The following is a 27,991-nucleotide window of genomic DNA, read 5'->3' as shown; positions in this document are numbered from 1 at the left end:
GAGAAGCTCCTTCTCTCTCTGCGCTGGGATCTATCTGCTCTACCTTACCGGCCTAGCTACCTACCTACCTTACTTTACATGCCCGCGCTACGACGGGAGACAATAACTCATCTGTTGTCTTTCCTTGTCCACCTGACTTTGTTCATCTTTTCCTGAATTCTCTCATCCTGCCTCGCGTTGCCGTTCCTTTCGTAGCTCGTTTTCTCAACACCCGCATTTGCTAAGCTCTTCATCCTTTGTATCTTCAACTTCCTCCATCGCCATCAGTCTCTTTGACGACGAGGCGGGGATTGGAGCAACAGAACCCCACTCACCTTGCTCGTCACCTCTTCCCGACCCCTTCATCATCCCTCTCAACATTACGACATCGTGAATCTCCAAAGCTGCTCGACATCCACCTTGATTCGCGAGATTCCTGTCGCCTTTTGATTTTCTCTGGTCTCTTATTATATCAAGAATTGGGCCCTTGTACCGCGCCTGGTCCCCTGATCTATAGAGCCCTACAGGATATCGTCATCCTGCTTGATCATATCTTCTCAGGTCGAAGGGTCTAGTTACCAGGATTCAACGTGAGTGATAAGCCTGTTTCTTCCTGTCCCACCCTTTCCCACCTGCAATGGAAATTTGGTCACAAGAGCTGTGCGCTTAGAGCTGTCTGGGCACTCCATTCAACGAGAAATCGTTGAGGATGGCCGGCTCTGCACGTATTAATTGATACCCAAGCTCTGCCGTTGCACCCATCCCCCCAATTCGAGTTCCTTTCAACGTTTCACCATCCCCTTCATCTTGTCCTCCGTAGCTTCATTTCTTTGATCTGTGCATGGGCTCTGCACCAGGGTCTTGATCTTAGGCCCCGCCACAACACGTCACTTTACAAGCGTGGATTGCAGCCCACGTCCAGCTTCACCTCTAGCGCATGCCCCCCGGGACTTTTCCTGTACGCAACATCCCTTGTCGTCCAGATGCCATTGATGTTTGTTCCTAGCTTCAGCTGCAGCTCTCTCTGACACTCCTACAAGCTTGTCTATCTGTTGATTTAGCCATAAGAGCGCCTCAGTAGCTGTAAGTCAAGACATCATTCCTGTGAAGCACCACGTTGCCACTTACTATTATCTCTTCATTTCCTACGCACATCCCTTGTTCGCTTTTGGTTCCAATCATTGACCTTTGATGACCCTCGCCCATTACTCGATGTATTTTCTATAGTAAACATTTTCAAAACTGGGAAGCTAACGAAACCCGAAAATAGACAATTGACGACGAGTAAGCTCTCCTCATTCGCCCCGCGATACCCCTCACCTGCGTCGACCTTCGATACTCGGCAGGGATCGATTCTCTGGCTATTTGTCGATAGCTTCAGAACACATCTGAAGAAAACAAACTTTGTTTCAACTCTAAATCATGTCTGGGCCCTTTTCCAGCCCCTTTGGGGAGAACAGCAACCCTTTTGGAACGGACAGGGGAAAGAGGACGAACACTGCAATCCATGCTGTTGCCGAAGAAGATGAGAACGATACCATCACATCTCCTACAAACCCTCGATTTGGGTCTTCGCCAAACTCCGCCTCCATGTTCTCTGGCCCTTTCGGTGGTGGTTTTGGAGGAGACTCTTCAGCTGAGGCACCTCCTCCATCGCGTAACCTCCCAAACCCCGATAGCTACCCTGCTCAGTACAATTTTGGTCGCCGAACATCAGTTTCTGCCGAATCTCTGAAGCCAAGTGCTGATTCATATGACAATTGGTCACCACCTTATCACGAGAAGTCTGCGGACCAGCTTGAACGTCTTAAACGTGCTATTGAAGGAAACTTCCTTTTCAGCCACCTCGAGGATGAACAGAGCGCTCAGATTCTGGGTGCTCTTGTTGAAAAGCCGATACCAGCTAAAGGTATCAAGGTGAGTAGTGCATACACGACGTTGAATCGGAATGCTGACAAGATGCTGTAGGTTATTAGCCAGGGCGATGCGGGGGATTATTTTTATGTCGTCGAGAAGGGATCTTTCGACGTATATGTCAATCCTACTGGCTCGCTTCAACCCGGTCCGGATGGCATGGGTAACCAAGTCGGCAACATTCAGGCTGGTGGTTCGTTCGGAGAACTGGCACTGATGTACAATGCACCTCGAGCTGCGACTGTTGTCTCAGCTGAGTCCGGTTGCACTGTATGGGCACTCGATCGTGTTACCTTCCGCCGTATTCTTATGGAGTCGACCTTCGCTCGGAGACGCATGTATGAGAGCTTCCTTGAGGAAGTTCCACTTCTTGCAAGTTTGAACCCATACGAGCGCTCCAAAATTGCCGATGCCCTTGAAACAAAGAAATTTGCAGCAGGCGAGGTCATCATCAACGAAGGAGACCCCGGCCATGCATTCTACCTTCTGGAGAGTGGTGAAGCAGATGCCTACATTGGACAGCCTGACAACAAGGTTCGCCATTACAAGAAGGGTGATTACTTCGGCGAGCTTGCCCTGCTTAATGACGCCCCGCGAGCAGCTAGTATCGTTGCCACGTCTCCAGTCAAGGTTGGTAGCCTGGGTAAGAACGCTTTCCAGCGACTTCTGGGCCCTGTAGAGGGCATCTTACGAAGGACCAAGTATCAGGGCGTTGCAACCGGTGTCGAAGAGATGGATCCTCTCCACACCGGCTAAGTCAATAGGGAGGATATATGAAAGCATGAAACTGAGGTTTGTTGGACACGCCGGGAATCCCCATCATTGGCCTTAGTAGTGCTGTTGGGTTTGCCTCGTGCTGGTTGGGTGTAAATGTTGATGGCGATGCGCCTAGGGTTGGGTTGAGAAATGAACGACGGAGGAATTAACTTTGACATGGCGTTTTGTGAGGTTTTCTACCACCTTCGCTTCCCTGAGACAAGTATTGCTAGTGATCAGAGACCTTGGTTGACATCAATATCATTATGCTATATCTCTCCACACCATGAGCAGTAAAAGGCAACGAGATTGAGATTAGAAAGTAACCATTGACGACCAATCTATTAAATTAGAGGAAATCCGTTAGACTTTAGTCTGTGTGGCTTCCTTGAAAGATTCTAAACCGAAGCTTGAAAAGACAATTTTGGTATCAAAACGCCTGAGTTAATGAGGAAAATCCTACAAACCGATCGGACTGCCTCTACATGTTCCATGTTAAGCGTACTAGTTACTGCCCCTGATCGTCTGTGGCCCTCCGCGTGAGCTCCTCCCGAATCTTCCTCCGAAGTTCTTCAACCGCAACCTCAGTCTCTAGCACCCGGCCGACGCCAGTGCGCCAAGTATCATCCAGTGTCTTGATCTCAGCCCCTACAGCGTCCTGCCTCTTCTGCCTCTCTAGGTTCACGATGTCGATTTCACGCTTAACGGCTACAAGCTCACGCTCCAGCGCCTGGAGCTCTGCCTCGAGTCCATGGTTTCCTAAGAGCCAAGCGTTCTTTCCCCACTTCTCCAGAAGCTCGAGGTTTGTGAGACGTGAGGAGAGGTAGCTCTGTGCGATAGCGGCAGCAGGCAGGGCGGTCGCTGGAGGGGCGCTAGGAGAAGGAGCCTCGTAGCGGCTTAAATCGAGCGGTGCGAGTGGCGTGGATTTGGAGACGCGCTCAAGCTCGGCTATCATGGCGGGCGTGAAGGAGGGTTCTGGATTGGAAGTCGGCAGGGGAGGTTGAGAAGATGCTTCGGCAGCGATGAGGTCACGGGCTGCGGCCAGAGCTTCCAGGTTCGGTTCCTGGTCAACATCTAGAGGCCATTTAGCAAAGGAATGAGTAAGGGAGACTTGGAGAGCATGACACTTACAAGGAAGGGATTCGTGGTACGCTGGAGGAACGGGCATCTTGAGTTGTGTGTCGCGGTGCGCCTCGTCAACTCAGGCCGACTGAAAGTGGTGAATCACTTGAGAAGAGGACACCAGGTTTGTATATATGATTTGTTTTCCAGCTCTTTCCGACTCAGGAACAGTATCTAGCTTTGAGCGGAAATGGTAAATTTGTACAGGCAGATATCTGAGATACAATTGCGATCATAGCCTTGCAGCCACAAACTTTCAAAATTATGAGTAAGGGCGAATAAGCACGGACCATGAAGTAGCCTTATCCGGTCTGTTCAATCAGCCTTGGTGGCTGAGCTTAGTGCAACATGCGGGGATAGCTTCCCCCATGTAAGTTTGTTTACTGGCTTAATCATGCTGAATCGGGATGGTAATGGAGTCGCACTCCACCGATGAACGGCAAGTAAAGTGCAGCAGAGACAGGGACAACGACGTCAACGCCACCAAGCCGAACTTATGTTACAAATATATGCATGATAGAAAACCCGGTCATTCCTATGTTCGAGGCTTTCTTGAGGTCTACAGCCATAACACAGGAGGATATTATAAAAGCAAATGTCTATCAACTGCTTTTTGTCGTATCCTTTGGCTCCTTAGTACTCTCACCAACCAGTATCTCGTCCTAATAATTACCGAAGCGAGTGAGTTGTACCAGAATTTGACCCTGCGTAAAACTCAGCACGCTCGAGCACAAGCAGGCTGCTCCCAGTGCTAGATATGTTGTAAGCGGCACTGGGTGTTTTGCTTTCATGGCATTACTACAAACCTGATAATCGATGAACAGAGTGGTGACCGACACTGCACAATCAAGTTGAGGATTTGAGTGCTCGTTAATCGAATAAGAGCTTGGTAATTTAATATTATTTTATGTAGGAGTTGAACGCGTGGTAAGGCTCCTTCCCGTCACTTAAGCTGTTCAAATTGAAAAGGCATCTGGTAATATTAGCTGTGCCTAATTTCGGCCACAAGCAGCCTTGTTGTTCGCTTCGGTGCGAAAGTTAGGATAGTTATACAGTAATACATCGTTCCGCTGGAAAGACTACCTTCGCAGGCGGTCATCAAGCCATGCATGATCCACGTAGAGATCTGAGTAAGTCACGAGGGTTTCAACAATTCCGCCGATATCCCTTCCCATATTCCCCAAGACATTTCATCCGGTGACCCCACCACAAGGCAGTTTGGTTTCTGTTATTTCATTCGTTTAGTCTCGTGTCGTTTCGTAGTTGTAAAGCAAAGATCAAGCTCGCGTCGCAATTCCAATACATGTGAACCCTCAAAGATGCCCCTGCCATCGTATATATGACAGCAAGCAGTGACTACCAATCTCTTGGTAAGGACTCGATAATCTGATTAGGATGAGGACCGACCGCTCTCGGAAGAGTCGGTCTTCGAGAGATCCTCCTGGTCTTCTTCCTCAGGGCCATGAAGTGACTCCTCGAAGACCGGCTCGGGCTCGTTGACCTCAAACTTGGTCTTGAGGTCGCTCACGTGGTGAGAGAAGCTGCTGCTGTTGGAGCGGCGTCTGGTGTTTGTGAAGGTGAATTGTTCGTCAGCGATGTCGTCGTTGACGGTTCCCCTGCAGGTCGTGTAAGTGAAATGTGGAGACGGCGACATGGGGGTGCATTGGGCTAACATACCAGTTGCCTCGACCAGAGCCGTCTTTCTTCACCTTCTTTGGGTCGACATCGGCAAAACCGTTCTTACCAAAGAAACGAGGGACAGTTTCCGTGGGGAGCGCGGTTCCCTCGGCAATACCCTTGTGGTCACGGTCGTTGGCCTTGTGAGATCGGGTCACTGTGAGCAGTACCTGTTAGTACCATGGCAAGACAAGGAAGTGGTCATAGGCTGACTTTTGGATTTTATGTGAAGGCGATATGAAGAAGAGATGAAATTGTGATGGTATGGCGAGATGAAAGATGTAAAATGATGATCGGGATGATGAATGATGGAAGGAGGGGTTGAGGTACGCGAGCATTGGAAGGGGAGCTCATCTGCTTTTAAACGGATTGGACGGGCCAAACGTCACCAACGGCACTCGCCAGTGAACATGAGCATGCCTCTGGAGTCTACCTAAGCTACGCCAGGTGCGGGGTGCCCAAGTACTCCGTGTATATACGTCGCTATACGGAGAAAGGGGGAAGCAGGCAGAGTAGGCGAGAAACGAGAAGGCTGCGAAGGATTTGAGAAACTCACTTTTGAACAATGGAGATATTTCAGAACCGGCACCAGGCGATTCGATAACACGCGGTCGAGTTAGGATGCGTGAGCTGGCGTGGAATTGAAAGAGGTGGTGTCGAATCTCCGAGTAGGTAGGTAGGTTGTCAAGGACTCAGATGAGTTGAGATGAGGGGATGGTTGTGTATGAGTGAAATATTGCGTAAGAGAAAAGGGGATTGTGATAGCAGGATTTCCAGTGTGTAAAACTGTTGATTCAAGACGAAGCAAGAGAATTTATCTGTGATCTAGGAACCTGCTTGTTTGGAAGGGGGTCTTGCCTTTATATCCCGAGAGTCACGCGAGGGACGATGTGTGATGGCATCACCTTGTATCCAATCAGCTCATTGCAGTCCGATGCTCCTTCCCGCCTACCCAGCATCATTTTACACGAGGGGAAGCTACGGCAGCTCCCCAAAGGACGACAGGCTTTCAATTGGACAATTGCGATTTACGGAGAACAAAGACGAGAGGCGGAGGGGGTCAGCTCATGAACGGACTTGATTGACCTTGCCTCATCATGGTCCATCATGGAAAGGCCAGGCCTGCAGATTCACCCAGTGCAAGGACCCACCTCTCTACCTCCGCTGTACTGATGGATACCAATAAGTGGGCCTCGCATGTCCCACCCCGACCGCCTATCGCGTGACCATGCGCAAGCAGCCGCTGGCCGAACTCTGCCCGTGGTCCAACAACACCTACCAAGCTACAGTTTAACGTACTATGTAGGTACAGCTTAAAGCACGTTACAACCTACTGCGGGGGACAGCTTCCAGCATTCCATTTGCGAAGGAACCTAGTGGACTGGCAGAGAAACTATCTGATCTCAAGTGAGACTCCAATTGAACGTAACAGACGTGAAAAGTACCTATTCAATTCCATCATGATGTCGCTCTCTGTGCCATGTCTCCCGATCAATGCGTGGAATTGAATTCAGCCCCTGGCCTCCTCTAACCTCTCAAAGCGAAGAGGGGTCATGCTATGTGCTCCAGTGCTCTTGAGTCTTTTCTGGGAACACCATTAGGTTTCCTCAAACACTAATAGAATTGAAACCTACTGATGCTGAAATGCAAGGTCCATAAATTCGTGAACCTCGATTCTCGATGGTCTGAATTGGATTATCACCGTCCTTGAGGTATAAAAACTTCTTGGCATGGGACTGACCTCACGGTCCAGTGTCAATGCAATTGATATCGGCATCCATGTTTCTACAATCAGTACAGGTCTTATTAGCCTTTGACTCTTTCTTGGCTTTTTGGCTGGCCCCAGAGGTTGAAGGCTTGACCCACAAAGTCATAAGTGACAATCCCGCTTATAATTATGGGACCAGATCTGGGGTAAGCCGGTAAGACACGCAGGTACCGGCGGCTTGTCTTCCGCTGAAAGTGATATTATACCATCCATAGTAGATGGTAATGGCTTGTGGCGATGGGCAAGAAAAGCTTATTGAACAGTGGGAATTGCACACGGAATCTTTCTACTGAAAGATATGCGCTGCGATACCCCGCCTTTAGATAACCATGTGGTTCACATACAATCATACAATAGGGAGCTATGACACCTTACGTTGGACTCAGCCCCACCATACACGGCTGAAAGATTATACGTTCATCCCTAGAGGAAATCATGAGTCTCAAAAAATCAGGCTTAGGGGAAATGGTATTCCAGGTTTGATTATACCGTCTCCGATACCGCCCCGACCTCGTGTCTGCTCGACTCAGCCACCAGCGATCAATGGATCTTACAAGGACTGACTTAGTGCCAACACGAAGCTGAAGAGCACATGACCCCTTCTCATCGGCCCATTCTATATACCACCGAAACCCGCCAATCGCAGGCGCCAATCGAATTCAGAGCTCTTTTCAACGCTTATCGGTGACTTGAATCCGTTTTCAGCATACTTGAGAGGGTTTCGATATCCAGATCGCTACTCATGACCCGAATGGAAACCCTGAGCAGGATCCTCTTGATTCTAGAAACGCCGCCAAAGACTCAGATTTGAGATCTTGTGACCTTCCCCACTGCTCCATTTTATTGTCGTAATGCCAAACAAGGCCAACTTCTTCACAAGCCATCAAGAATCACTAAGGGGGACGAAGGAACGATAACCAGGTCTGTGTACCCAGCAATATGATGAAGGTTATGACAATGTAAATTAGATAACAAAGACCCAATGAATATTTTGTTACGTATCTTAGTATTGCCTAGACTCGGTCATGCACCCATCATAAGAAGAGATCTCTTTCGGCGTTTTACTCCTGACATTTAGCATAGGACTGGCCGAGTTCGAAAGTAGTCTACGAAATTACAAGGGCGGGAATCTTGAATAACTCGCTTCTCCACGTACTGCCACCATGAATAGACCGGAGGAGGTGTCCTTAAACCGCTGGGATCAATACTATACATAGTATTATCTCATCGTTGGCGTGACCGAGCAAGATCCTCCTATCAGGTAGCTTATCCGGGAACTTCCCCAATGGATTTTTCACTCGCGGCAACGGGGTTATCATGGATGCCTAGACTAGATCATCCGCTATCAACACAGATCAGTTAACATTGAAGCCCGGGTTGTCTCATATGGCTGGGTTGCTTATACATTGAGACTCATCAAGCACGCGCCAAATTGGCTTCTCTTAATTGCTGGTTTTTTTCCCCTCCCTCGCCGTATCGAGACGACGTCTAATACAACCCCTTTGCTTATTTAATAAAGAAATATCGTCGACATGCGCCTCAATGATACAATTGTAGCGTCATCCTCGTCCCAGAAAATGCCCATTCTGCGTAATCAAACAAATAAATTTCTCCCTCCCCCTCTCAGCATATCACCTGTGCATATTACAATAGGCCCCCATTTCCTACCGGTGACCCATCTTGGAGAACTCATTCTGATAACGCAGCTTGAATCCGTTGCATAGCGCTCGCATATCAGGATATTGATACCCCTTGAGCTCAAAGCCCTGTGGAATCGCGCGCACCGGCAATGCAATCACCCTGGCCGACCTACTGGCCTTGAAGCACAACCAAAAGTATCCAGGATGCTTCGTGTCGATGCAGAACGCGTAAGCCGATCGGTTGGGATTGGCGTCGATGTACGTCGTAAGCCATTTTTCTACATCTATCGTTAGCATCATATCTTGTCTGTGAGCATCAGGGTGTGTGGAAACTTACCCGTCTCTCCCCGGGATCGGTTCTGATACTTATCGTGTCGCATCAGTTCCTCCACTTTCCGCGCCATGGCCTTGACGTGCTCCACGATCAGTTCGTCCAGGTCAGTGTACGTATATTTGCCGCCCACGCGCAGCAGCTTGCCGACCGAGAATTCTGTTTCTTTCTGCATCTCCAGGACGTCAATGTGTTGGTAAACACCGTCCGCGACCTTCCAGGTCACTGCCAGATGATCGTTACCCTTGGATGAGGGTCGAATGATAACCTCCCCGTTGGGCTGCGATCCCAGATATTCTTCTGCTTGCAGGCCATTGAATGGTTTGAAATTGGGGTGCTTGACAACACGCTGGGTTCGTCCGGTGGTCTTGTCCTTTTCTCGCAGTTCCTCTTTATCTGCTGCTTCGAGGGCGTAGTCCCACCCATCTCGACCGAGGTTGATCGGGCGCTTGTACGGAATACGTAGGGTTTCTTCCCGCATTGATAGCTTGGCCATAAAGTCTTTATAATTAATGTCCAAAATCTTTGCCTGCGTCGTTTGTCCCGAGGTCAGGGCATCCTTGATGGACGAACGATGGCTGACTTCATGACCCTCAATACGACCTTCGATACCACAGTCGAGCTTAACAATGGCGAAGTCATCCTTCACAACCCGAACATTGATGGGTACAATCATGCCTTCGCATAGAGTCTGCTTGGTCTCACCAGTGAACATGGTGAAGATCTCGGATGCTGACAGGAGAGCAAAATTCCGTCGAAGTTCTTCGTAGGGCGCCTGGAGTTCGGCACGAATTGTCTCCAACGTAGCTCGCTTGCGCTGGCTGTAGTTTCTCTCCAATTGCTCTGCATACTCTTCCAGGACTAGCTCGTTGACCTTGTCTTGTTCATCCTGCTTGAACAGCTTGCGGACGATCGCTCCGGGTCCATTCTCGTCAGTTTCGGCTTTGACATCCTCTTCATCAAGCTCAAGAGCATCGGCAGCCATTTTACGTCCGAGCTCATAATCTTCAGGATGAACTCGTGTGTTATCTAGGGGATCCGAAGCAGGATTTGTGGCCTCGTATTCGATAAACAGAAAGCTTGCGCAGTTGTTCCAAACTCTGGGGCCAACAACAGGCAGCTTGCCGCTATCTGGATCACCCACGAGTTCATCCCTTGTGCCTACAGCACCGCCATTGGCGTTGATGGCCTTGATGACGCTTGTTGCCTTGCGGGGACCCAATCCAGACACGTAAGGAAGAAGGTTGGCGGTATAGGAATCGTTCATGGCCTCGTTGATATCAACACCGCAAAGGTTGACCATGTCAACCATGGCGGAGTCGAGGTATTTGGCCAGTTTGTCAGGTGGGAGAAGGTTTTGGCAAGGGTGGTAAGAAATGGAGGCAACGTCTTTGCCGAGAGCAGCATATTCCTTCATAGGGTTCTGCATATATCGCGCCAGAGCAACACAGTACCTCGTCACAGGATTCAGACTTGGGTGCTCAGCAAGTGCACGAGGGCTATCCTTGTACAAACGAGCGACCTCATCATTGACCACCACAACCTCCAGTGGCTCTGTTCGATAGTCATTGGTGTCTGGGTCCTCAAACTCAGGGCCCATGAGGCCCTTCTCGTTGACAAGGCTCTCCAAGTCACGTACCAGCTTAGTCGTCTCAGCAGACCAACCGCTAACACCAATCACATCGGGTCGACGACGCTTGACCAGCTCCTCGAACTCTTCTCGTTGGCGCTCATCTCTGGCAAGGTTCCCAAGCTTTCCTTGCTCAATCACACGGCCATCTTCCTCAACCCATGCCCAGCAGATGGGATCGCGGGCAGGATCGGCCATGCCATTGGAGAGAACTAGGACACGAGGCGTAGTGCCCAGTATCATGCCCTTGGGCTTGTAGGGTGCCTGATCGAGCCGTTTTGCATATTCTTCTCGACACATCTTGAGTACCTCATCTTGGCAGAAAGTTCGAATGACTTCTTTGACATTCTTTGCAATAATCCTTTCGAGTTTGGGGTATGCAAGGTCAAGTACTTTCTTGCGCTCTTCTCGCCACTGTTCGGCCCGGTCACTGAAGTTCTCAGACTCGAACTCCTGATAAAGTTGTCTCCGGAAGTCATATCGGGCTGGCATATCAAGCTTGATAGTGACAAGGCCTTCCTCCTCGGCCTTCATCATCTTGAGGAAAAGCTCTGGTTGGTGGACCAGATCAGCAATGGCTTGGTTTTGCAAATACTTGATCTCATAGTATGGGTGAGAATCATCGATTCTACGTAGGCCCTTCTCAGTTCGTCGACAGCTGATCTCAGCAGCTTGGTAGTACGAATTTCGAAAATGTTTGCGCATCCTTGGGCTTGCAAACAATTCTTCCGAGTACATCTGTCGAGCTGCGTTGATAACTTGGTCGCCTGTGTCGAAGTTGTCGTCAACCAAACTGTCAGCCAGGTCCATGGGATATTGAGCGTCATCATCAGGAGTGATCTTCTTTCCATGTCGCAAGGCGTTCTTGGCAAGCTGATCCGCTGAGATTCCATAAGCACGGACGAAGCTATAGGCCTTGCCTTGGCGGACTCGTTCAAGCAAGTTCGATTTTGAGCCCGGCCGTTTTGTTAATGAGAGGTTTCCAGCCATAGCAGCAAGGTCCTTGAGCTGTGGACCGTACTGGAACTGCAAATAGTCTTGCAAATCTTGAAGTTCTTCCATGGTGGTCGCCTCTGGAATCATCTCCTCCACAATCATGTCGTGAATTGCCAATCCTTTGAGGTTTTCAAAAGTCTTCTCGAGAGCATTTCTCTTGTCCACAAAAGAACGAAACTTGATGTCCAATTCCAAAATCTTCCAAAGGTCGTCTTGATTCAAGAGCTTGTCTGCACTGATGACGTATTCTGGCGCATCAGGGTCATCACGATTCGGGTTCCGTGTCTTTCTGGTGTGAAGCAGGTAGTCTTTGCGGTGCTGGAACACATAAGGCACCTCAACTTCGTCAACAATGAAGAATTCGAGGACCTTGCCAACAGCTTTGCCGAATGGGATCTGGAGGTCGGCCGCCAAACCTTTCTTTGGCCACAACTGGTTTGTGATCCACCTTGCCTCCTCCCTAAACTGCTCTGCAGTAAGCTGAAGGGTCTTGAAGCTCTTCCGGTCGAGTTGAAATCGCTCGGGCTCGTCGGTGAAACGAATCTCGTTATCTTCGTCGGTCAAGAGCTTCTCTTTAAGTTGCGACGGCTCGAATACGTCCTTCAGCTCAATGGCCTGTTCCTCTCTTTCACGATCTTCCTCCTCCTCTTCCATTTGCAGCGCCCAATCGTAGTCTTCGCCATTACCGAAGATGGCCTCCATATCGTCTAAGGCATCCTTATCGAGATTACCAGTATCGGTGATATTTCCAATAACGCGATCTCTGGGGCGAGCAACCTCCGCATCTTCTCGTTGTTGTTCTAATTCCTCGGGGTCTTCGGGGAAATCCTCTTCGATGAAATCGTCGAACTCGTCGGCTTGGCGGTATGATCTGCCGTACGGTCGCTGCTCGCCTGCGTCTTCATCCTCGTCCGAGAAGATATCGTCCAGGCCACGGCGTTGGTTTCCCCGTTCTTCGTCGCGGTAACCACGCTTGAGGCGCTTGAACTTGGACTAAATACGAAGTTAGGGGTGCTACTAGGTCATGGTAGTTTAAGTGGCGTCAGGGGAAACTCACCTGTGTTTGGGGCTTGGGACGCTCGCCGAATTGCTCGCCGATGAGATCCAAATCTTCTTCATCAAGCTGCTCCTCCTCTTCACGGTCGCGATGTTTTCGCTTTCGTTTGTGAACGGGGCGCACATCGCCATCTGATTCGCCGCCTTCCTCCTCGTCCTCATCCTCATCAACAATAAAGCCTTCTCGGACCTGAAAGTAAGGAGTTAGAGAGCGTGTCGTTGCGCATAGTTTATGACGATACCAACCTTGCGAGCCTCTTCCTCATCGTCGTCATCTTCCTCCTCCTCACTAGAGTCTTCCACGGCAGCCTTTCGTCTGCGCTCCTCACCACCCTCATCAAAAGACTCATCCTCTTCCTCGTCATCAAGTTCGGCCTCGCCGGAAATCAAGTCGCGCATACTGTTGCTCATCTTGGCGACTTGCGATGCTGCCAAGCAGGCAACAAAGCTTTCTTTGTCTGCTGTAGTTGTCGGTGATTCGAGTTCGAGAAAATTTCGAAAGAGCGAGTATTTGGAATCTCGAGGCTTTTCGTTATAGATAAAAGGACGACAAGAAAAGGGAATTATTATTCGTGCTTTTGTTGGAAAGCTTTAGGTATTTAGGATTTTTTGGCGATGCGCTGCAGAGCTACACGTGCAGCCTTGTCGCGACTGGCAAGGATGCAAGAGCGGTGGCATGATAATCCGCTTCCGACAAGCGGGTGATTGAACAGGAACCGCCAACTCCACTCCTACCTACCTCTGGTAAGGAACTCGGATACAGCTCAACTGATCGCAGACTTTTTGGCCATTAACAGCATTATCATATTTTTTTTAGGCATACTTTGACCACCCACTAGGCATGTAGGTATGTTCATATGTTTGCCATTCGAACTTCACCCCTACCTCGTACTGTGCTGGCTAGTGGTCCAAGTGTTGTTTAAACATGTTTGAATCGCCCGGTGTCTGATCCATCGTCTGTTCTCATGCTTCGTTTACTTTTGTATCCCATACCATGAGACCCCTATTTTAATCACCCTTTTATTCTTCTCTAAATGTCGCCATAAATATCCTGCGGGGTTGGGGATTTTTCCTTTCTTAAGATCAGACCATTGCAAATTCTTGTGAGATATTGAAGTTTCGCCTATAATCGGGGTTGGATATATGCTGCCTTCAGACTACAATGTCAGAGCTTTGTGCACTTCTATAGTATCCAGGGCGAGCGATATTGTGACTGATCTAAAATATTCAAGAGATGCTTTATAGGTTCAGAACACCTGAGCCGAGTACGGAATTGTGTCGTATTAGTCTGGACTAATGATTTATCACAAACAACCGACGACCACTATCTTATCACGATTATGAATCGATAACTGTACGGAGCTCGAGGCGTGAAGTGTCTCAAGTTCCGAGAATTTGGCCAGTGGCCATCCTAGCCTAGCCTAGGGTCCTACATAAGGTACCCAGACAGACAGGGCATCGCGCCTCCTGGACGTTGAACTCAGGCTCAGGCCTCGCCTCGTAGGGAGATGTACCATAATTACTCCGTATTAATGGATAATGGATGCTGGCCTCCGTGTCTGTACTCCATGGTGTCCCCTTATGGCGAATGAATGGCCCACTAGATTTCAGGTACATAATTTCAAATCCGACACGCAGTTGCTGTAACTCCTTACACTCTTCATGGTTTTAAAAAGTCGTGATCACATCTCCTCGCCAAAGTCTCCCGTTCCCCCCTTTCCCCCATCTCGTTTTACCGCCCAGCTCTGTCTTCCTTTTGTGGTTTGTTGCGCCTCCAACTCCCTCAGAGCGCAACTCCAGCCACTCCCGTCACGTTGTCGCTGGCTAGACCCCGCCCTCCACTGTCCGCGCCTAACCAGCCAGAAGCTGTGAAAGAGACTGGGACAAACCCCCCATTCGCAATCTTCAGCGACGCTTTGCATAGACGCCCCTGATAAACCACGATCAACTCTGGTCGAAAGGTTTCTCTGTGTTTTTTTTATCATCGCCATCAACGACCTTGATTCTTAGCGATAGAATCTGGACCTCTCGCTACGGCCCGAAATTAACGTCTGCCAGCGCTCGCATCATCTCGGCGGTAGGCAAGGACAAGACGCTTCACCTGAACTGCGTCCATTCAAGCTTGGATACCACGAGCAACTCTTACGACTGCTCGGCCGGATCGATATTCTTTGCGGCCTGGTGCGGTGACTCCTCTGTTCTAAGCATCGGAAGCCGTCCACCCGTTGTCAGTCACTACACGATAAGACCAGCCCGATTAAATCTTCGGCTTTTGCAGCACTCAGCTTGCCTTCAGTTTTTCGAGCCTCTTTCATCAGCCGAGCTGAATCTCGCGCTCTACTCTCCAGAATGGCCGACCCATTTGCTCCACGCTCTATGAAGCGCAAGAACGTCAAAGGACTTGCACTCAAAGCGGCTGCCCCTCGACCCCCACCAACCGCCGAAACCAACCATCATGAGTACAGCGGAAGCCAAGATGCAGGTAAGGATGAACAGTTGGAGATCGGTATCGAATACAAGTTGGACCTAAGACCCGAGGATCTCGAAATTCTTAAGGAGTTGGGATCTGGTAACGGTGGTACGGTCAGCAAAGTGAAGCACCTAACAACGGGAACTGTCATGGCTCGCAAGGTCTGTATTTTGTGTCACTGAATTAAGGGGTTTTGTGTTAACCTATCTGGCAGGTTATTCATGTGGAGGCCAAGCGAGAAATACGGAAGCGAATTGTTCGAGAACTCCAGATTATGCATGGCTGCCACTCTGACTACATCGTGACATTCTACGGTGCTTTCTTAACCCCAAATAACGATGTTATAATGTGTATGGAATACATGGATGTGGGGTTAGTTTGATATGGGTACATCTATGGCGATATGATAGCTGACACTAGACCAGTTCTCTTGATCGAGTCTCGAGAGTTTTTGGCCCCGTTCGAGTCGATGTTCTGGGTAAAATTGCAGAAGCGACTCTTGGTGGTCTGACATACCTTTACACAAAGCACCACATCATGCATCGTGATATTAAGCCATCCAATATTCTCGTTAACTCGAGGGGTTCGATCAAGCTTTGCGATTTTGGTGTTTCTGGCGAGCTTGTCAATTCTATCGCTGACACCTTTGTCGGAACTTCCACTTACATGGCACCCGAAAGAATTCAGGGTGAGAAGTACACGGTCAAGTCAGATGTCTGGAGTTTTGGTCTGAGCATCATGGAACTTGCTATTGGCAAATTTCCTTTTGCTGCCAGTGAGCAACTCTCAGATGGCGATTGCGCTCCCGCGGGTATTCTGGATTTGCTTCAACAGATTGTTCACGAACCGGCTCCCAAGCTTCCAAAGAGTGATGCTTTCCCTAGCATTCTGGACGATATGATTCAGAAGTGTCTTTACAAGGAACCTGAACGCCGACCAACCCCCCAGGAGCTATTCGTAAGAAAGATTTCCAATCTTGTTTGTTTTGACATGTGCTAATGTTGTCAGGACCGTGACCACTTCGTACAAGCCGCCAAGCGTACTCCAGTTGATCTTAGAGAGTGGGCTGTCGGTATGATGGAGCGTGATAATAGAAAATCCCACCTGGCGCCTCAGCTCTCTCCTGCAACCCAGGATCTTCTGCGCTCAAGTGACTCGCCCACCCAGTCCCAGCAGACACAGGCATCGGCCCAACCCGAAGAACGCTCTCACACTCCCACTTCTGGCGAGATCCCAATCGGCGGCGCTGGTATTATTTCCCCTCGTGATCAGTATGGCTCTGGCCAGAGCCGATCACCGCCTCGCAACGGATACCCTTCTTCACGCACGCCAGCTTCGGCGCACCCCGGACTTGGACCCAGGGTTGTCACCACGAATTCTATTCCCAAGGTTTCAGGCTATCCTGACAGTGCTGGTCCTGTGAGCGCGAACGCTGCTACCTTCAGCTTACCTGTTCGACCAGCACCTCCAGGCGGACCTCTTCCCCCTCCGCCACCTCGAAAAGAGACTCCCGATGAGCTACGAAGGGAGAACCGGAGACAGGCAACGTTTGGGTTGCCACCTAACCCTGGATATAACATATCTTAAGGCTACGCTTTTCGAATTGTTCCCTGAAGCTTCATCTCCCGGGATAACCTTGCCGAAAATATTGGGACAGCGGCCTAACCCTGAAGATCATTTAGCATACCTCGGCGCACTGTTTTGAAACCTGCAGTGGTCTCTGGCTAGATCACTACACTTAAATCACTTCATTATACCGTCTTCAAAACCCAAGGACCTGGTTTAGATTTGAGGAGGCGAAGATCTGTTGATCTCGATTCCCGAGAGTCTATCTGTTGTGTCTAGTGTGGAGGAGAGTCATGTACAGAAACCGGGCCCATGTAGGAAACCTAAATTAAATCAATTCGCGGTTGAGTTGGCACCGTGAGATCAAACACCGGCGAAAAGAGGTGTGACAAGTTGTGATTGACATTTGTGAGCTGACAAGGGCTCGCGTCGACTTCTTGCTATTCTGGGCTAGCGTCTCTTCCCACGAAGCCTTGTTCAAGGATATCAACGAGCTCATCCAGCGTAGTAATGACCAGATCAGTATGGGCATGTTCAGCCAATGCTCGATTTACGTCATTCACGAGCAATACAGTAGCCGCGCCAGCCATTCTGCCTGCGGTCATGTCGTCGATAGAGTCGCCCACCATGATAAGACCACTGGCGTCACCCTCGCCAGATTCGCCGTGTAAGCCCCAGTTCTTGGCGATGTGCAGGATACCGGCAGGATCAGGTTTGGGGGGGCGGAAGTCTCGCGTCACGATGGGATGAAAGCGAGAGCCTTCGAGAAACTTCTCCATAAGATTCTGAACAGGGACATCAAAGTTGCGTGTGCATATCGCCTTGGGGATGGCATTGGCGTCGAGGTACGCCATGAGGGTCATCAGACCTGGTTGAGGAGTCTGGGTCTTCATGGCTTCGCGCTCAATATTGCGGATAGACTCAAGGGCAGTCCCTTGTTCGGATTTCGGGAGAGTATCAATGTGCTCGAGTATGTCTGTTGTTTTTGTAATTCCTAAAACATCTCTCATTTCCTTGAACATGTATGTTTGAGGCTCGCTATATACTGGGTTAGCGATGCGTTCGTTGTGCCAACTTCTCTTAATATGTTGAGAATAGTATGTATGCTAAGATGAACCATCTTCTATGTGTTTCAACCACATCGGATAGCGGAACAAAGAATATCATCAAGTATTCGTTTGTAGGAGATATGTGAGTCAAGGTTAAGTGCGGGAAATTTCCGAGCCACAAAATAAGAGTAGAGTGAGTGCAGATCTTACCAAAGGGTGCCATCCATGTCAAAGACCACTCCTCGAAGACTGGGGGTGCCGGCAGGAAAGCTATGCTTGCCCTTCTTCAGTGGTATGAATCGCTTCGGATGTGATGAATTCATGATCGAGACTAAACGGCGTAGCACAGAACTGAGCCTGAGGCGCCTTAAAGGACAGTAGAGGAAGGTTGATTTCAAGGTCGAGAGTTCTCGGGAAAACTATATGCAATTATGGAGTCAATGGAGTATCCCTCCTTGCTTCTTCCTCTCATCGATGATAAAAATGAGACCAGTTGGCAATGGTAATGAGTGCTTTGACTCAGAGATGACGCTCTTATTGAGGTGGAGACAGAGAGAATTCGGGGCTAAGAGTTCTTACCTTCCCTTAGGTTACCTACCTGTTCCAGGGACTACACCTACCTGAGGTATCGAATACATGTACCTATAGTTTGTTGGCCACGGTATATTGCGGCACAATTGAACAATCATATCTAACAAATGCTTTATTAGCATCAGATACCACTGCACCATTTGGACAACAAACCGCTTAACAACACTAACTTAGGTACTGAGGCAGGACTGATTAACGAAGCCACTGTACTTCTTCATATCGAGATATGGATATTTCCAATTCATCGATACAGTATACTAAAAGGGCTCTAGAGTTTATTATAACGCCTCTTCCACTCTCTTCCATTCGTCTATGTTGACGAATACCAGCTATCATTTCAACTTTTGCCGAAAAACTCTGCTAGCTAAGGAACCTCATCAAACGGCTTTATAAGCGTCTTTCATTAGAACTGCAGTCTGTTCTCCTCGCCACTGCCATCGATTCATACTCATCAAGTCCAACTTCGCGACCATGCTTCGTCCCAACAACCACAAATTGACAGCTTTCATGTCCAGTGTTGAAACAAGGCTCAAATACCTCCCAGTCGACCATAGGCCCCAGCCACACAATGGCTTCGACTTTTAGACCCTGCTCAGCGATGACTTTCATATATTGCGAGATTAAAGCAGGTTGGCGTGGATAAACGAACATCAGAGCTGTCACATCTGAATCCTGCAGCCTCGAAGTGACATCCCAACTACCACGAACAGTGTGTATGGCTTGTTCGGGAAGATAGCTGTTGACATGGTCTCTCATACCAAATTGCTGAACTTCAACTCCTTCAATGTTAACCATAGCATGATCAGAGCTACTGCGTTGGCGTTGCGAGTTTATATAAGCAAGGAAAAGAGCTTCCAGTAGACCGGATCCGCTTCCGATCGAAAGCACAGTTGGCGTTTCTCCTGGAAGCTGTTAGTCAGTCATATACCAAGAACAGCTTGCCTTAGGGAAGGGGTTCCCAGACTTTTGGCATGGTCTAACAGAGGCGTGGTGTTGGGGATTGCGTTGATTAGGTTCCGGAATAATTTGTACGAAAGGCTTAGACAACAATCCGGAGTGCGGATAGGTGCTCCTTGCAAGTCGAGCTCAGGAAGGTCCATGTTTTTTATGGTGGGCTTCGAATGAATGAATCAAATACAATAATATTAATAGTAAAGTCTGCTCAAATGCACGTTGGAAACCCGACCCTCAATTTTAGAGACGAGGTGAAGTCTGCTCATAACGCTAGATTTGTTCTGTGGGTTTGTCGAAGTGGCGTCCGGCCGTTGGATGGTGGGTGTAACACCAGAGTCAATAATTCACCTCGCAAGTGAACCTGTTTTCATTCGAAATAAGTTCCTTCACTGCAGGATCACTTTCTTTGTGATCAATCGACTATGGATGGAAATGCAATGAAAAACATGCATCTCACACAAACCAACTACGAAGAGGTCGAATCAGACTGTCAGAATGTACCGCCTACCAAGTTCAACACCTGCTTTCATACCGTCGAAGAAATTCCAGCACATGAGAGCACGAATCATCTTTCACGTCCGTCAGAAGCACCTTACTCCTTCGAGCGATGGCTACCCCTGGTTCTAAAAACACGAAACCTCGATGCAAAAGTTGCACAAATTGTCAAACTCAGACGAGCAGAGGCCAAGCTCGTTGTAGCAGCTTCGGGCACCTCGATCATCACTGGTGAACACAACCGAGCATATCAAGAAGACATCCAGGAAGAAATCATCCCGCATCTATCGTCTCTCGACTTCCCCGCCGAAGGTCTCTTTATGCGTTTGGATCGTTGCTCACCTAAAGATGGTCGCCAAGCCGTACCGGGTAGGCTGTCTCTTCACTCCCCAACGGATATAATTATTGGCTTGATCACATCACAGCGAGCACGTAATGAAATATTAAAGAGTCTTGAAGGGGGGAGTCCGACTGTCGACTTGACTTTTCTTCCATTCAATAAACGTATGGGGAGCGAAAGGGAATACCGAGTCTACTGTGCACCAGAGACGGGAGCCGTCTCCGCAGTAAGTCAATACTGCTGGCACAAGCCATGGCACTTTGATTGTGAAGAGCACGAAAATCAGACAAGAGCAGGGGATCAAATCTGGGAGGGAATCCAAACGATTCACAAATCAATCCTACATGATCTGGATCCGGATGACCGGCTGGATCAGCTGCTTTTAAAGCAAGGGCTGTCGTTCGATGTGTTTTACGACGAGACAGACGAGACATCGCAACTAGTCGAGTTGAACGTTTTCGGTGCGAGGAGCGGATGCGGATCGTGCTTATTCCATTGGATCAATGATTGGGACCAACTCTATGGCCATTGCGAAAGGGTCGAGTTTCGAGTCTCACGAGGGAACAAAAAACACACAAGCGTCAGTGGCGTTACAGGTTTGTCTGCTGAGTTTCTGCCACAGTCATAGGCGTGCTAGGCCTCTGACACTATTTTCCCGTTCCTGATGATCTTGTGACTAGCCACGAGCTTGGATGGCTGGATGGAATTGCTTGGCCCTTGTTACCCTCGAGATCTCATGCTTGTCCTGCCAGCCCGCGTTTAAGCAACGGGCGCAGCCGGCAAGTGTGCATATAGCCCCACTAGGTATTAGGCTAAGAGATCTCTTCAAGAGTGTTTCCCTGGTTTAGGAACCCACGGAAAAATCTAGACTATTCCTTTGAATGATAAAACAGACAATCTTCGCACATTATTGTTCATGGGAAAACTTAGCATGGGAGGGAAAGTACGAGATGCTTACCTCTAAATTATCCTAAATTTTTGTCATATACAACTATAAAAAAACCTTTGTTCGTCAGTCGTTGAAGAAAGAGCTTGGAACAACTACCATCCATTTCTCTTTTGCAAATCAAGCTGTAATTAAACTACTCCGTACTCCCGTCTTTTTGTAGGTAGCTTGAGGTACAGCCAATACGAGGCCGTCTCGATAGCTGATCGAAGCCCCACACTAGCTGCCCGGGGTGCATGCATGCTCAGCGTCATCCTTATTTTCAAGACTATAATACTCGGTAAGCTGCATTGCTTTCCATATATTCGATTTTACACCTACAATACCTGTCCCTGGGCTTTCTACTTTATACACCCAGGAGGGAAAAAATAACAATCACGACCGTGACAGCCTATTCCTCTCAAAAGGCTGACTTTTGCAGATCAGGGTGCCGATACTGCCACGATTGCCACTGTTCTTATGGAGCTCTAAGATCTAGGAGAATGAAGCGTGCCTCACAATCGTCTCACCACTCCAGACACGAGTACCATCAAAACAACCAGCCATGAGCTCCGCCACAGGTTCCTCCAACCTGGCATGGCCGCCTAAACAGCGACCTTCCCAGCGAACGGTACGAAATCACTCGCTCTATAATTTCCTGCATGCATGACAGCGAGGATGGGTAGATATCTGATGCATCAGGCAGAAATTGAAGAACGGAACCTTTATCATTCCCAGGACTGGCGAACGATCGAGGTCAGAATTCTCGTTAAGCACATCTACCAACGCAGTAGTTGCAGACGACATCAACAAGAAACCGAAATACCAATCCTTCGAGGCCGCTGAATCCTTTGATGACCGTATCCACATTATCGCACATAACGTCAAAACTGCATTCATCTTGACATGGCTGTGGCTACATACTGAAGAAGGCCATGGAGTTCTCAAGTGTACACTTGCCTACGTACTTGGTAGTATGGGTACTTTTTTCCCACCCTTGACAGCCTTTCTTGGCAACAGAGATGGAAAGCATGTCTCTGCTACCATTACCGTTTACTTTCACCCAGCACGAACTGTTGGCTCTATGCTTGAGGCAACTGTTATAGCAGTCGTTGCTGTATTTTACGCGGAAGTCATATCGATGCTGTCGATGGGAATTGCAATTGCCATGAGATCCCAACTTGGCTTGACTGCCGCTGCTCACGTGCTGATCCTCATTATCTGCATCGGAGGAGGACTGGGCTTTGTGGGTTGGGTAAAGCAAAGACTCAACAGCCCCCTCGTTAACGTCGGCTCAACCTTGGCATCGATCGCAATCATCTCCGTAATCACCAAAGAGGAGGGCGTACAAGGAGGCTACTTTGACGACGACAAGATCGTCCAGGTCTTGAAATTGCTTCTTGTTGGCATCACTTGCACTCTAACAGTTAATGTGCTAGTCTGGAGAATCTCGGCGAGGCGTGTGCTTCGTAGGTCTATCATGACCGCCACCAGCTCTCTAGGCGACAAATTATCGTCCATCACAAAAGGATTTCTCAGTGGAACGGAAGATGAATTCTGGACAAGTGAGTATGGCCGAGTCTCTGCTCGGTACAACAGCGCATATACAACGATGAACTCAACACTCCGAGAAGCCAAATTTGAGTACTTCTTCCTGGGCCGAGAAACCTTTTATCCGCTTGATAAACGTCTGTCAAGATCGGTTGAGGCACTCTCCCAAGCCATAGGAGGACTGCGAAGTGCGCTCGAAAACCAATTCACTCTACTCAGAGAGGTTCCCAACCTGGAAGATACCTTCCCTTCACCGAAGCCCACAGGGATGACATCCACCTTGAATCGAGCCATTTCTGCATATATTGATGGTGGAGGTCAAACACTGTCTGACATTGATGAATCTGGAGAGAGTGAGGAAGAACGGCTGGCGGCGAGAAACAAATCGGATACCGCTCTAGACGTAGCCCCCGCTTTCCAAGAGCCTTCTGACATCTTTGCCCTCTTCATCAACATGCTCGGCCCGTCAATCAAGTCGCTGGCTCATACACTATCAGAAATCCTGCGTGAGCCTGCATTTGGACAGGACCCGAACAAAGACATCGCGGTGAACGAACAGTTGAGGGAGAGCCTTCGCGATGCTCTGAATCTTTACAATAATGCAAGATCAGAGTCGTTACAGGAGCTTTACCGTACCATTCAGATCGGACGTGCTAGATCTGAGAAGATTCAAGCGGATATCGAAGAAGTTGCTGCAGCCTGTGGGCATTTCTCCTTCAGTTTACAGGCTGTAGCTGAAGAGACTGATGCATATTTGGATGTACTAGAGGACATCAAGTACACGACTGAGACAGCGCCCCGTTCATGGAGTTGGCTCAAATTCTGGAGGTACTTCGGCCGGACTGAACCTTTAGACAAAGACAGGGTTGAAGATCCGGAACGCGAGAGCTTGATACAGAAACCACCTGTGCCGAGACTGCGGAAATCTCAAATGCCCAAAGGTATTCCAGATACAATGGTCGCACGGCGAGATACCTTCAACTGGGATGCTGCCCCACAGTCTAGCAGAGTCAAAAGAAGAGTCGCTCAGAAAATGCTCAAGATTTCCCGATTCATCGTACGGGAGGACATACTTTTTGGTATCAAAGTTGGAATTGGTGCTCTTCTCTGGGCCATGCTTGCTTTCATACCAAGCACAAGACCTATTTATCAGACATGGAGAGGTGAATGGGGTCTCCTTTCCTTCATGATCGTGGCGGCTATGACAACTGGCTCAGCGAATACTACTGGAACTGCCAGATTCAAAGGTACCCTGATTGGCGCAGCCTTTGCCGTGGTGTGCTGGACTGTCAGCCAAGGTAATGGCATTGCACTGGTGTTTCTGGGTGGCCTTGTAGCTTTGTTCAACTTCTACGTGATTTTGGTCATCAAGAAGGCTCCACTGGGTAGAATTGCTTTATTAGCATACAACGTGAGCACCCTTTATGCCTACAGCATCTCGCAAGATGTCGACGATGACGACGATGACGAGGGAGGATCCAACCCCCTGATTTTGGACATTGCCTGGCATCGAGTTGTTGCGGTCACTCTAGGCATCGTATGGGGTATTGTTGTTTGCCGAGTCCTCTGGCCGATTTCTGGTCGAAAGAAGTTCCGTGAAGGACTTTCTGTCCTGTATCTCCAGATGGGTCTCATATGGAAGCGTGGCCCTCTTACTGTGTCGCTTAATAAGGATAGCACACATAATAACACGCTTGACTACATGCGCGAGGGCGAACAGGCGGCTCTTCAACGATATGGTAGGCACTCACTGCCACATCTTTCTTAATCACGCTAACTCTGTAACAGCCTTCAAACTTGCAAGCCTGCGAACGGCTGCGAAGTCCGAATTTGAGCTTCGCGGTCCATTCCCAGACGCAGCTTATGGGCGCATTATGCGCTCCACCAAAAACATGCTTAATGGTTTCTATGCTATGCGTCTCATCACATCGAAACGAAATCAATTAACAGAAGGCGAACGGGCATTGTTAGAGTACACAAGCACTGAGAGAGCTCTCCTTTGCCAGCGCATATGTCACGTCTTTCAAGTTATCGCTTCGTGCCTTATGCTAGAATACCCCTTGACCGATGCCATCCCTACGGTTGAGAACAACAAGGACCGACTCTTAGGGAAAATCTACCAATTCCGCAAGGAGCACATGAATACGGATCTTTCGGGCGACGAGTCCCCTCTGGTTGTTCAAGAGAGTGATTATGCTTTGCTGTACGCATACACACTCGTTACGTTACAAGTGGCAGCTGAATTAAACAAGGTGAGGGCCGAGATTGAAGCCCTGTATGGAGTCTTACACGAGGAAGCTCTGCTGCTGCAATAGAGGAGGAAGGCTTGTCAAACAGGAGGTAAATGGTCTTTTGCATATTTAGCCATTCATGATACCAGACTTCCATGTTCATCGCGTGGTGAGTTGGCGCGTTTTCTGTGTCCTGTGTATTCCTTCTCGTGGGTAGGTAAATAAAAGCTAGCATTTTATGATATGAGGTTTAGATATTACTGTTCTTCGCGATGATCGAAAGCTACCTATGTTCGTATGGGTTGTCCATCATACCCATCATTCCCTTGTATGCCCCTTAATCCTCTGACGCCATGAGCCATCAATAGTAGCAACTAAATAATATGTAGATTTGGGCGTCCATTCTAAACTGTACATTCCCTTAACCTGCCCAAGCGACCAACATCATACTCGACCCATCGAGCGATTCCCTTGCGTCCTGGTACGAGCACACTGCCTGGGTTCATTACATGACACCCCTCGTATGTGACGCAAAACGGCGGGGCTGTTGTGTCGAGCAAAACCATGGCTGTGGGAAGTGGGTATAAATGCAATGCTGAGGAGTAGTCCCAGTGAACAGGGCGAATAGCCTGGCGGAATGGTGCGAGGTAGCCTTGATCAAGAATAGTCTTGACAAGTTTCTGGGCGGCATGAATGTCGTGAGGAATGAGAGGTGTGACGGGCGAGCCGGTAGCGGTAGCGGTAGGATCATCATGATGAGCAGCATCGATATCCATCGGCTGAACATCTTCGGGAGGGGCAGCACTTGAACCTGGTGCCTGTTCTCCACTGGCATCCTTGGCCTTCGGTTTTAAACGGACAGAGGCTCGACGCAAACGAGCAGATACATCATCTCTAAAGACGACAAGTTCGTGGTTGGGGCCGAATAAACTGATTCGGCTTGGGTTCGAAGTCCATACAGCAGTACCATTTGACTTCCCTCCCACTTCCGCATTGGCTGTCGCAAAGGCTCGACGTATTCTCGACGTGAACATGTCTGGTACTTGCTTTCGAGGCAAAGGGACAGAGGCGCCAGCTGTAAAGGACGAGACCCATCCGTCATTGTCTCCGGGAACAAAGACGAAGGTAGACGACTGGAGCAGGGTTGGAAAGTCTCCCAGGGTTGAAGCCAGGGCATCAAAGTATTCCTTATATTCGATACTTCCGCCACTGCCTCCTCGTGCCAAAACAGCGTACTGAGTGAAGTTGCCCATCAGCACGAATGTTAGAGGCGTTGAACCCTCAGGCTCTGAGGCATATCCTGATAGGATCTTGCGTAATGCTTGGAGAGTTCGTGGTTGATCGAGGTTCAGCTCGCCAATAATAACGACGCGCCCACGTGATGGTGCAGTATCCTCCTCTGCTCTGCTGCGTAAAAGGCGCCTTTCGAGCCTGCGCATCTTGGTACCCACGGCACGCTCGCTGCCTACGCCCAGGAAATCGATCCAGCCAAAGCCCCCTCCTATGGTCTGCTCCTGGCCACCATCGGGTCCGCTAATGCCCAGAGTCGCTTGACGACGTTCACATGGGGGCTGTCCTATAAAGAAGCCTTGGAAGCGGCCACCTAGTGTACCTCCAACGCCGCTGCTGCCGCTTAGACCCTTGCCCACAGATTCGTCTTCTTCTTCATAGACACCATCAACCAGCACGATCATCCCAGGACAAAACCATGCTGAATCATCCGGGATAGCTACCGCCTGGGATAAGTCCAAGGCAATAGTACCAGTCAGGTCGCTGATGGCAAGATCGCCGGTAGGAAGGACAACCAGGAGCCCTAGTAACATATGGCTGCTGCCATGACGACCAAGGAGGTTCGCGATTGGCGTGAGTTTAAGTGAATGCTGGTTGGAAAGGGAACGGCTCAGGCTTTGTTTTCGAGAGGAGGAGACTGCTGAGGACTGGAAGGTTTCGTTACGGAGAAGACGCTGATGGATTACATTGTAGCGATTGCGGAAAACCGTCGTTTTGTGTGAGGCCGGTGGTAGTAATGAAGGCGTTGAGGTATCCCTAGGAAATGTTAGTCGCAAATTCAGTTGAACCACCGAGTAGACTATACTGACTTTTCAAAGTGCTTTTTGCCAACGTTGTATATGAACCTGGGTTGGTCATATGCGTCTATGATCTTAAGCCATGCTCGAGGATCGCTCGTCTCGCTTTCTTCTTGCTCCTCATCCACACCAAGTCCCGACATGCCGAAGCTTGTGTTGCTATCCTCCCTCCTGATTTCTGCCGGCCGTAGTCCCAGCCGTGTGTTCAAGGTCTCGTTATCTTTGAGATCAAGCATACTATCCCCACGCGGTAGTCCTCTTGTTGGGCCAGTGATTCTGCCGCCGCTCATGTTACCCTCAAGGGTCTTGAGAATTTCCTGGAGCTCTTTACTCGAGCCCTCGACAATGACACCTCCATTGCGGTTTTTCCAGCTTCGTGCAACCTCTTCAAGAACCCGCTCGGCCAAACCTTCTTCACGCCATCCTGAACCACAATGTCTTCCAATGAAGGAAGCTAGTTCTTGAAGGGCAGAGGATGTCAGTGTTAAAGAATGTTTTTTCGTGAATGTACGGAAAGCGAGCGGTCGAAGTGTCGGAGGAGGGAGTATGATCGGTAATATTGCAGCCTTGGGAGCATTGACGGCAAATGGCTTCAGTGGATGGATGGGGGTACCGAAGGCGGGAGATGAAGATGGTATCGCAGAAGACGGAGGGACCGCCCCTCGTTGTTTTCGGAATATAGGAGCTGGTGTTTTATCCATGATCTGGACCACTAGCTTGGCATGGCAGAGAAAGAAAGAGATAACCCCAACTTTTTGTATATGAAATCAACGTGGCTTGCTAATTGAATTTCGTACACGGTGCTCTGGTTGATTTGCCTACCTACCTTGTACCTCTTTGCGTAGGTCGTCTTGAAGGGTTCG

At 49.2% G+C, this 27,991-nt stretch overlaps 10 protein-coding genes across 15 annotated transcripts; 4 read left to right on the top strand and 6 right to left on the bottom strand.

Annotated features, from left to right (window-relative positions):
• The first annotated feature begins 11 nt into the window (after nucleotides 1-11).
• On the top strand, nucleotides 12-3,190 carry FOIG_06985 (cAMP-dependent protein kinase regulatory subunit). Of its 5 annotated transcripts, XM_031206281.1 has the most exons (4): nucleotides 12-569; nucleotides 1,020-1,062; nucleotides 1,250-1,896; nucleotides 1,948-3,190. In XM_031206281.1, exons 3-4 carry the CDS (start codon nucleotides 1,402-1,404, stop codon nucleotides 2,647-2,649), a joined length of 1,197 nt encoding a protein of 398 aa, XP_031063400.1. In that variant the 5' UTR covers nucleotides 12-569; nucleotides 1,020-1,062; nucleotides 1,250-1,401; the 3' UTR covers nucleotides 2,650-3,190. The 5 variants fall into 5 exon arrangements, with proteins under 5 accessions (XP_031063400.1, XP_031063401.1, XP_031063399.1 ...); XM_031206282.1 differs by lacking the exon at nucleotides 1,020-1,062; XM_031206280.1 differs by having other exon boundaries at nucleotides 1,020-1,896.
• FOIG_06984 (uncharacterized protein) lies at nucleotides 2,898-4,046 on the bottom strand. The gene is made up of 2 exons (XM_031206277.1): nucleotides 3,781-4,046; nucleotides 2,898-3,723 (listed from the first exon to the last, which is right to left on the bottom strand). The coding sequence occupies exons 1-2, from the start codon at nucleotides 3,815-3,817 to the stop codon at nucleotides 3,158-3,160; spliced, it is 603 nt and encodes a 200-aa protein (XP_031063396.1). The 5' UTR covers nucleotides 3,818-4,046; the 3' UTR covers nucleotides 2,898-3,157.
• A 503-nt stretch (nucleotides 4,047-4,549) lies between these two features.
• On the bottom strand, nucleotides 4,550-6,448 carry FOIG_06983 (uncharacterized protein). The gene is made up of 3 exons (XM_031206276.1): nucleotides 5,662-6,448; nucleotides 5,449-5,605; nucleotides 4,550-5,387 (listed from the first exon to the last, which is right to left on the bottom strand). Coding segments are annotated over exons 1-3 (384 nt in total). The 5' UTR covers nucleotides 5,663-6,448; the 3' UTR covers nucleotides 4,550-5,161.
• A 1,387-nt stretch (nucleotides 6,449-7,835) lies between these two features.
• Nucleotides 7,836-13,489, bottom strand: FOIG_06982 (transcription elongation factor SPT6). The gene is made up of 4 exons (XM_031206275.1): nucleotides 13,116-13,489; nucleotides 12,871-13,059; nucleotides 9,194-12,806; nucleotides 7,836-9,134 (listed from the first exon to the last, which is right to left on the bottom strand). Exons 1-4 carry the CDS (start codon nucleotides 13,278-13,280, stop codon nucleotides 8,881-8,883), a joined length of 4,221 nt encoding a protein of 1,406 aa, XP_031063394.1. The 5' UTR covers nucleotides 13,281-13,489; the 3' UTR covers nucleotides 7,836-8,880.
• Nucleotides 13,490-14,489: 1,000 nt separating this feature from the next.
• Nucleotides 14,490-18,089, top strand: FOIG_06981 (STE/STE7/MEK1 protein kinase). 2 transcript variants are annotated; one of them, XM_031206273.1, is made up of 4 exons: nucleotides 14,490-15,500; nucleotides 15,554-15,711; nucleotides 15,765-16,296; nucleotides 16,348-18,089. In XM_031206273.1, exons 1-4 carry the CDS (start codon nucleotides 15,219-15,221, stop codon nucleotides 16,924-16,926), a joined length of 1,551 nt encoding a protein of 516 aa, XP_031063392.1. In that variant the 5' UTR covers nucleotides 14,490-15,218; the 3' UTR covers nucleotides 16,927-18,089. The 2 variants fall into 2 exon arrangements, with proteins under 2 accessions (XP_031063392.1, XP_031063393.1); XM_031206274.1 differs by having other exon boundaries at nucleotides 15,554-16,296.
• FOIG_06980 (uncharacterized protein) lies at nucleotides 16,788-18,497 on the bottom strand. The gene is made up of 2 exons (XM_031206272.1): nucleotides 18,165-18,497; nucleotides 16,788-17,943 (listed from the first exon to the last, which is right to left on the bottom strand). Exons 1-2 carry the CDS (start codon nucleotides 18,275-18,277, stop codon nucleotides 17,346-17,348), a joined length of 711 nt encoding a protein of 236 aa, XP_031063391.1. The 5' UTR covers nucleotides 18,278-18,497; the 3' UTR covers nucleotides 16,788-17,345.
• A 239-nt stretch (nucleotides 18,498-18,736) lies between these two features.
• Nucleotides 18,737-19,779, bottom strand: FOIG_06979 (uncharacterized protein). The gene is made up of 2 exons (XM_031206271.1): nucleotides 19,510-19,779; nucleotides 18,737-19,447 (listed from the first exon to the last, which is right to left on the bottom strand). Exons 1-2 carry the CDS (start codon nucleotides 19,643-19,645, stop codon nucleotides 18,933-18,935), a joined length of 651 nt encoding a protein of 216 aa, XP_031063390.1. The 5' UTR covers nucleotides 19,646-19,779; the 3' UTR covers nucleotides 18,737-18,932.
• Nucleotides 19,780-19,945: 166 nt separating this feature from the next.
• Nucleotides 19,946-21,751, top strand: FOIG_06978 (uncharacterized protein; the record flags this gene model as incomplete). Its single annotated transcript, XM_031206270.1, has 2 exons — nucleotides 19,946-20,930; nucleotides 21,702-21,751. The coding sequence occupies 2 exons, from the start codon at nucleotides 19,946-19,948 to the stop codon at nucleotides 21,749-21,751; spliced, it is 1,035 nt and encodes a 344-aa protein (XP_031063389.1).
• Nucleotides 21,752-21,824: 73 nt separating this feature from the next.
• FOIG_06977 (uncharacterized protein) lies at nucleotides 21,825-25,125 on the top strand (the record flags this gene model as incomplete). The annotated part of the gene is made up of 3 exons (XM_031206269.1): nucleotides 21,825-21,890; nucleotides 21,966-24,549; nucleotides 24,599-25,125. The coding sequence occupies 3 exons, from the start codon at nucleotides 21,825-21,827 to the stop codon at nucleotides 25,123-25,125; spliced, it is 3,177 nt and encodes a 1,058-aa protein (XP_031063388.1).
• FOIG_06976 (DNA polymerase epsilon subunit 2) lies at nucleotides 24,601-27,978 on the bottom strand. Its single transcript, XM_031206268.1, has 2 exons — nucleotides 27,141-27,978; nucleotides 24,601-27,087 (listed from the first exon to the last, which is right to left on the bottom strand). Exons 1-2 carry the CDS (start codon nucleotides 27,827-27,829, stop codon nucleotides 25,446-25,448), a joined length of 2,331 nt encoding a protein of 776 aa, XP_031063387.1. The 5' UTR covers nucleotides 27,830-27,978; the 3' UTR covers nucleotides 24,601-25,445.
• Between the last annotated feature and the right edge of the window lie 13 nt (nucleotides 27,979-27,991).

This window comes from Fusarium odoratissimum (assembly GCF_000260195.1).
Source record: "Fusarium odoratissimum NRRL 54006 unplaced genomic scaffold supercont1.10, whole genome shotgun sequence".
In the NCBI taxonomy this organism is placed as follows: Eukaryota; Fungi; Ascomycota; class Sordariomycetes; order Hypocreales; family Nectriaceae; genus Fusarium; species Fusarium odoratissimum.
Note: the sequence above shows the minus strand (reverse complement) of the source record. Positions and strands in the feature narration are given on the sequence as shown.

Excerpts from the sequence above, each read along its gene's own strand:
- FOIG_06985 (XM_031206282.1), top strand. The coding sequence starts at position 1,402 with ATGTCTGGGCCCTTTTCCAGCCCCTTTGGGGAGAACAGCAACCCTTTT. Across the intron at positions 1,897-1,947 it reads TACCAGCTAAAGGTATCAAG|GTTATTAGCCAGGGCGATGC; the intron begins GTGAGTAGTGCA and ends AAGATGCTGTAG.
- FOIG_06984 (XM_031206277.1), bottom strand. The coding sequence starts at position 3,817 with ATGCCCGTTCCTCCAGCGTACCACGAATCCCTTCCTT. Across the intron at positions 3,724-3,780 it reads GTACCACGAATCCCTTCCTT|ATGTTGACCAGGAACCGAAC; the intron begins GTAAGTGTCATG and ends AATGGCCTCTAG.
- FOIG_06983 (XM_031206276.1), bottom strand. Across the intron at positions 5,388-5,448 it reads GGCTCTGGTCGAGGCAACTG|GGGAACCGTCAACGACGACA; the intron begins GTATGTTAGCCC and ends CACGACCTGCAG.
- FOIG_06982 (XM_031206275.1), bottom strand. The coding sequence starts at position 13,280 with ATGAGCAACAGTATGCGCGACTTGATTTCCGGCGAGGCCGAACTTGAT. Across the intron at positions 13,060-13,115 it reads ATGAGGAAGAGGCTCGCAAG|GTCCGAGAAGGCTTTATTGT; the intron begins GTTGGTATCGTC and ends CCTTACTTTCAG. Across the intron at positions 12,807-12,870 it reads GTCCCAAGCCCCAAACACAG|TCCAAGTTCAAGCGCCTCAA; the intron begins GTGAGTTTCCCC and ends CTTCGTATTTAG.
- FOIG_06981 (XM_031206273.1), top strand. The coding sequence starts at position 15,219 with ATGGCCGACCCATTTGCTCCACGCTCTATGAAGCGCAAGAACGTCAAA. Across the intron at positions 15,501-15,553 it reads GAACTGTCATGGCTCGCAAG|GTTATTCATGTGGAGGCCAA; the intron begins GTCTGTATTTTG and ends CCTATCTGGCAG. Across the intron at positions 15,712-15,764 it reads ATGGAATACATGGATGTGGG|TTCTCTTGATCGAGTCTCGA; the intron begins GTTAGTTTGATA and ends ACACTAGACCAG.
- FOIG_06980 (XM_031206272.1), bottom strand. The coding sequence starts at position 18,277 with ATGAATTCATCACATCCGAAGCGATTCATACCACTGAAGAAGGGCAAG. Across the intron at positions 17,944-18,164 it reads GACATGGATGGCACCCTTTG|CGAGCCTCAAACATACATGT; the intron begins GTAAGATCTGCA and ends CCCAGTATATAG.
- FOIG_06979 (XM_031206271.1), bottom strand. The coding sequence starts at position 19,645 with ATGGACCTTCCTGAGCTCGACTTGCAAGGAGCACCTATCCGCACTCCG. Across the intron at positions 19,448-19,509 it reads TCTGTTAGACCATGCCAAAA|GAGAAACGCCAACTGTGCTT; the intron begins GTCTGGGAACCC and ends AACAGCTTCCAG.
- FOIG_06976 (XM_031206268.1), bottom strand. The coding sequence starts at position 27,829 with ATGGATAAAACACCAGCTCCTATATTCCGAAAACAACGAGGGGCGGTC. Across the intron at positions 27,088-27,140 it reads GGCAAAAAGCACTTTGAAAA|GGATACCTCAACGCCTTCAT; the intron begins GTCAGTATAGTC and ends AACATTTCCTAG.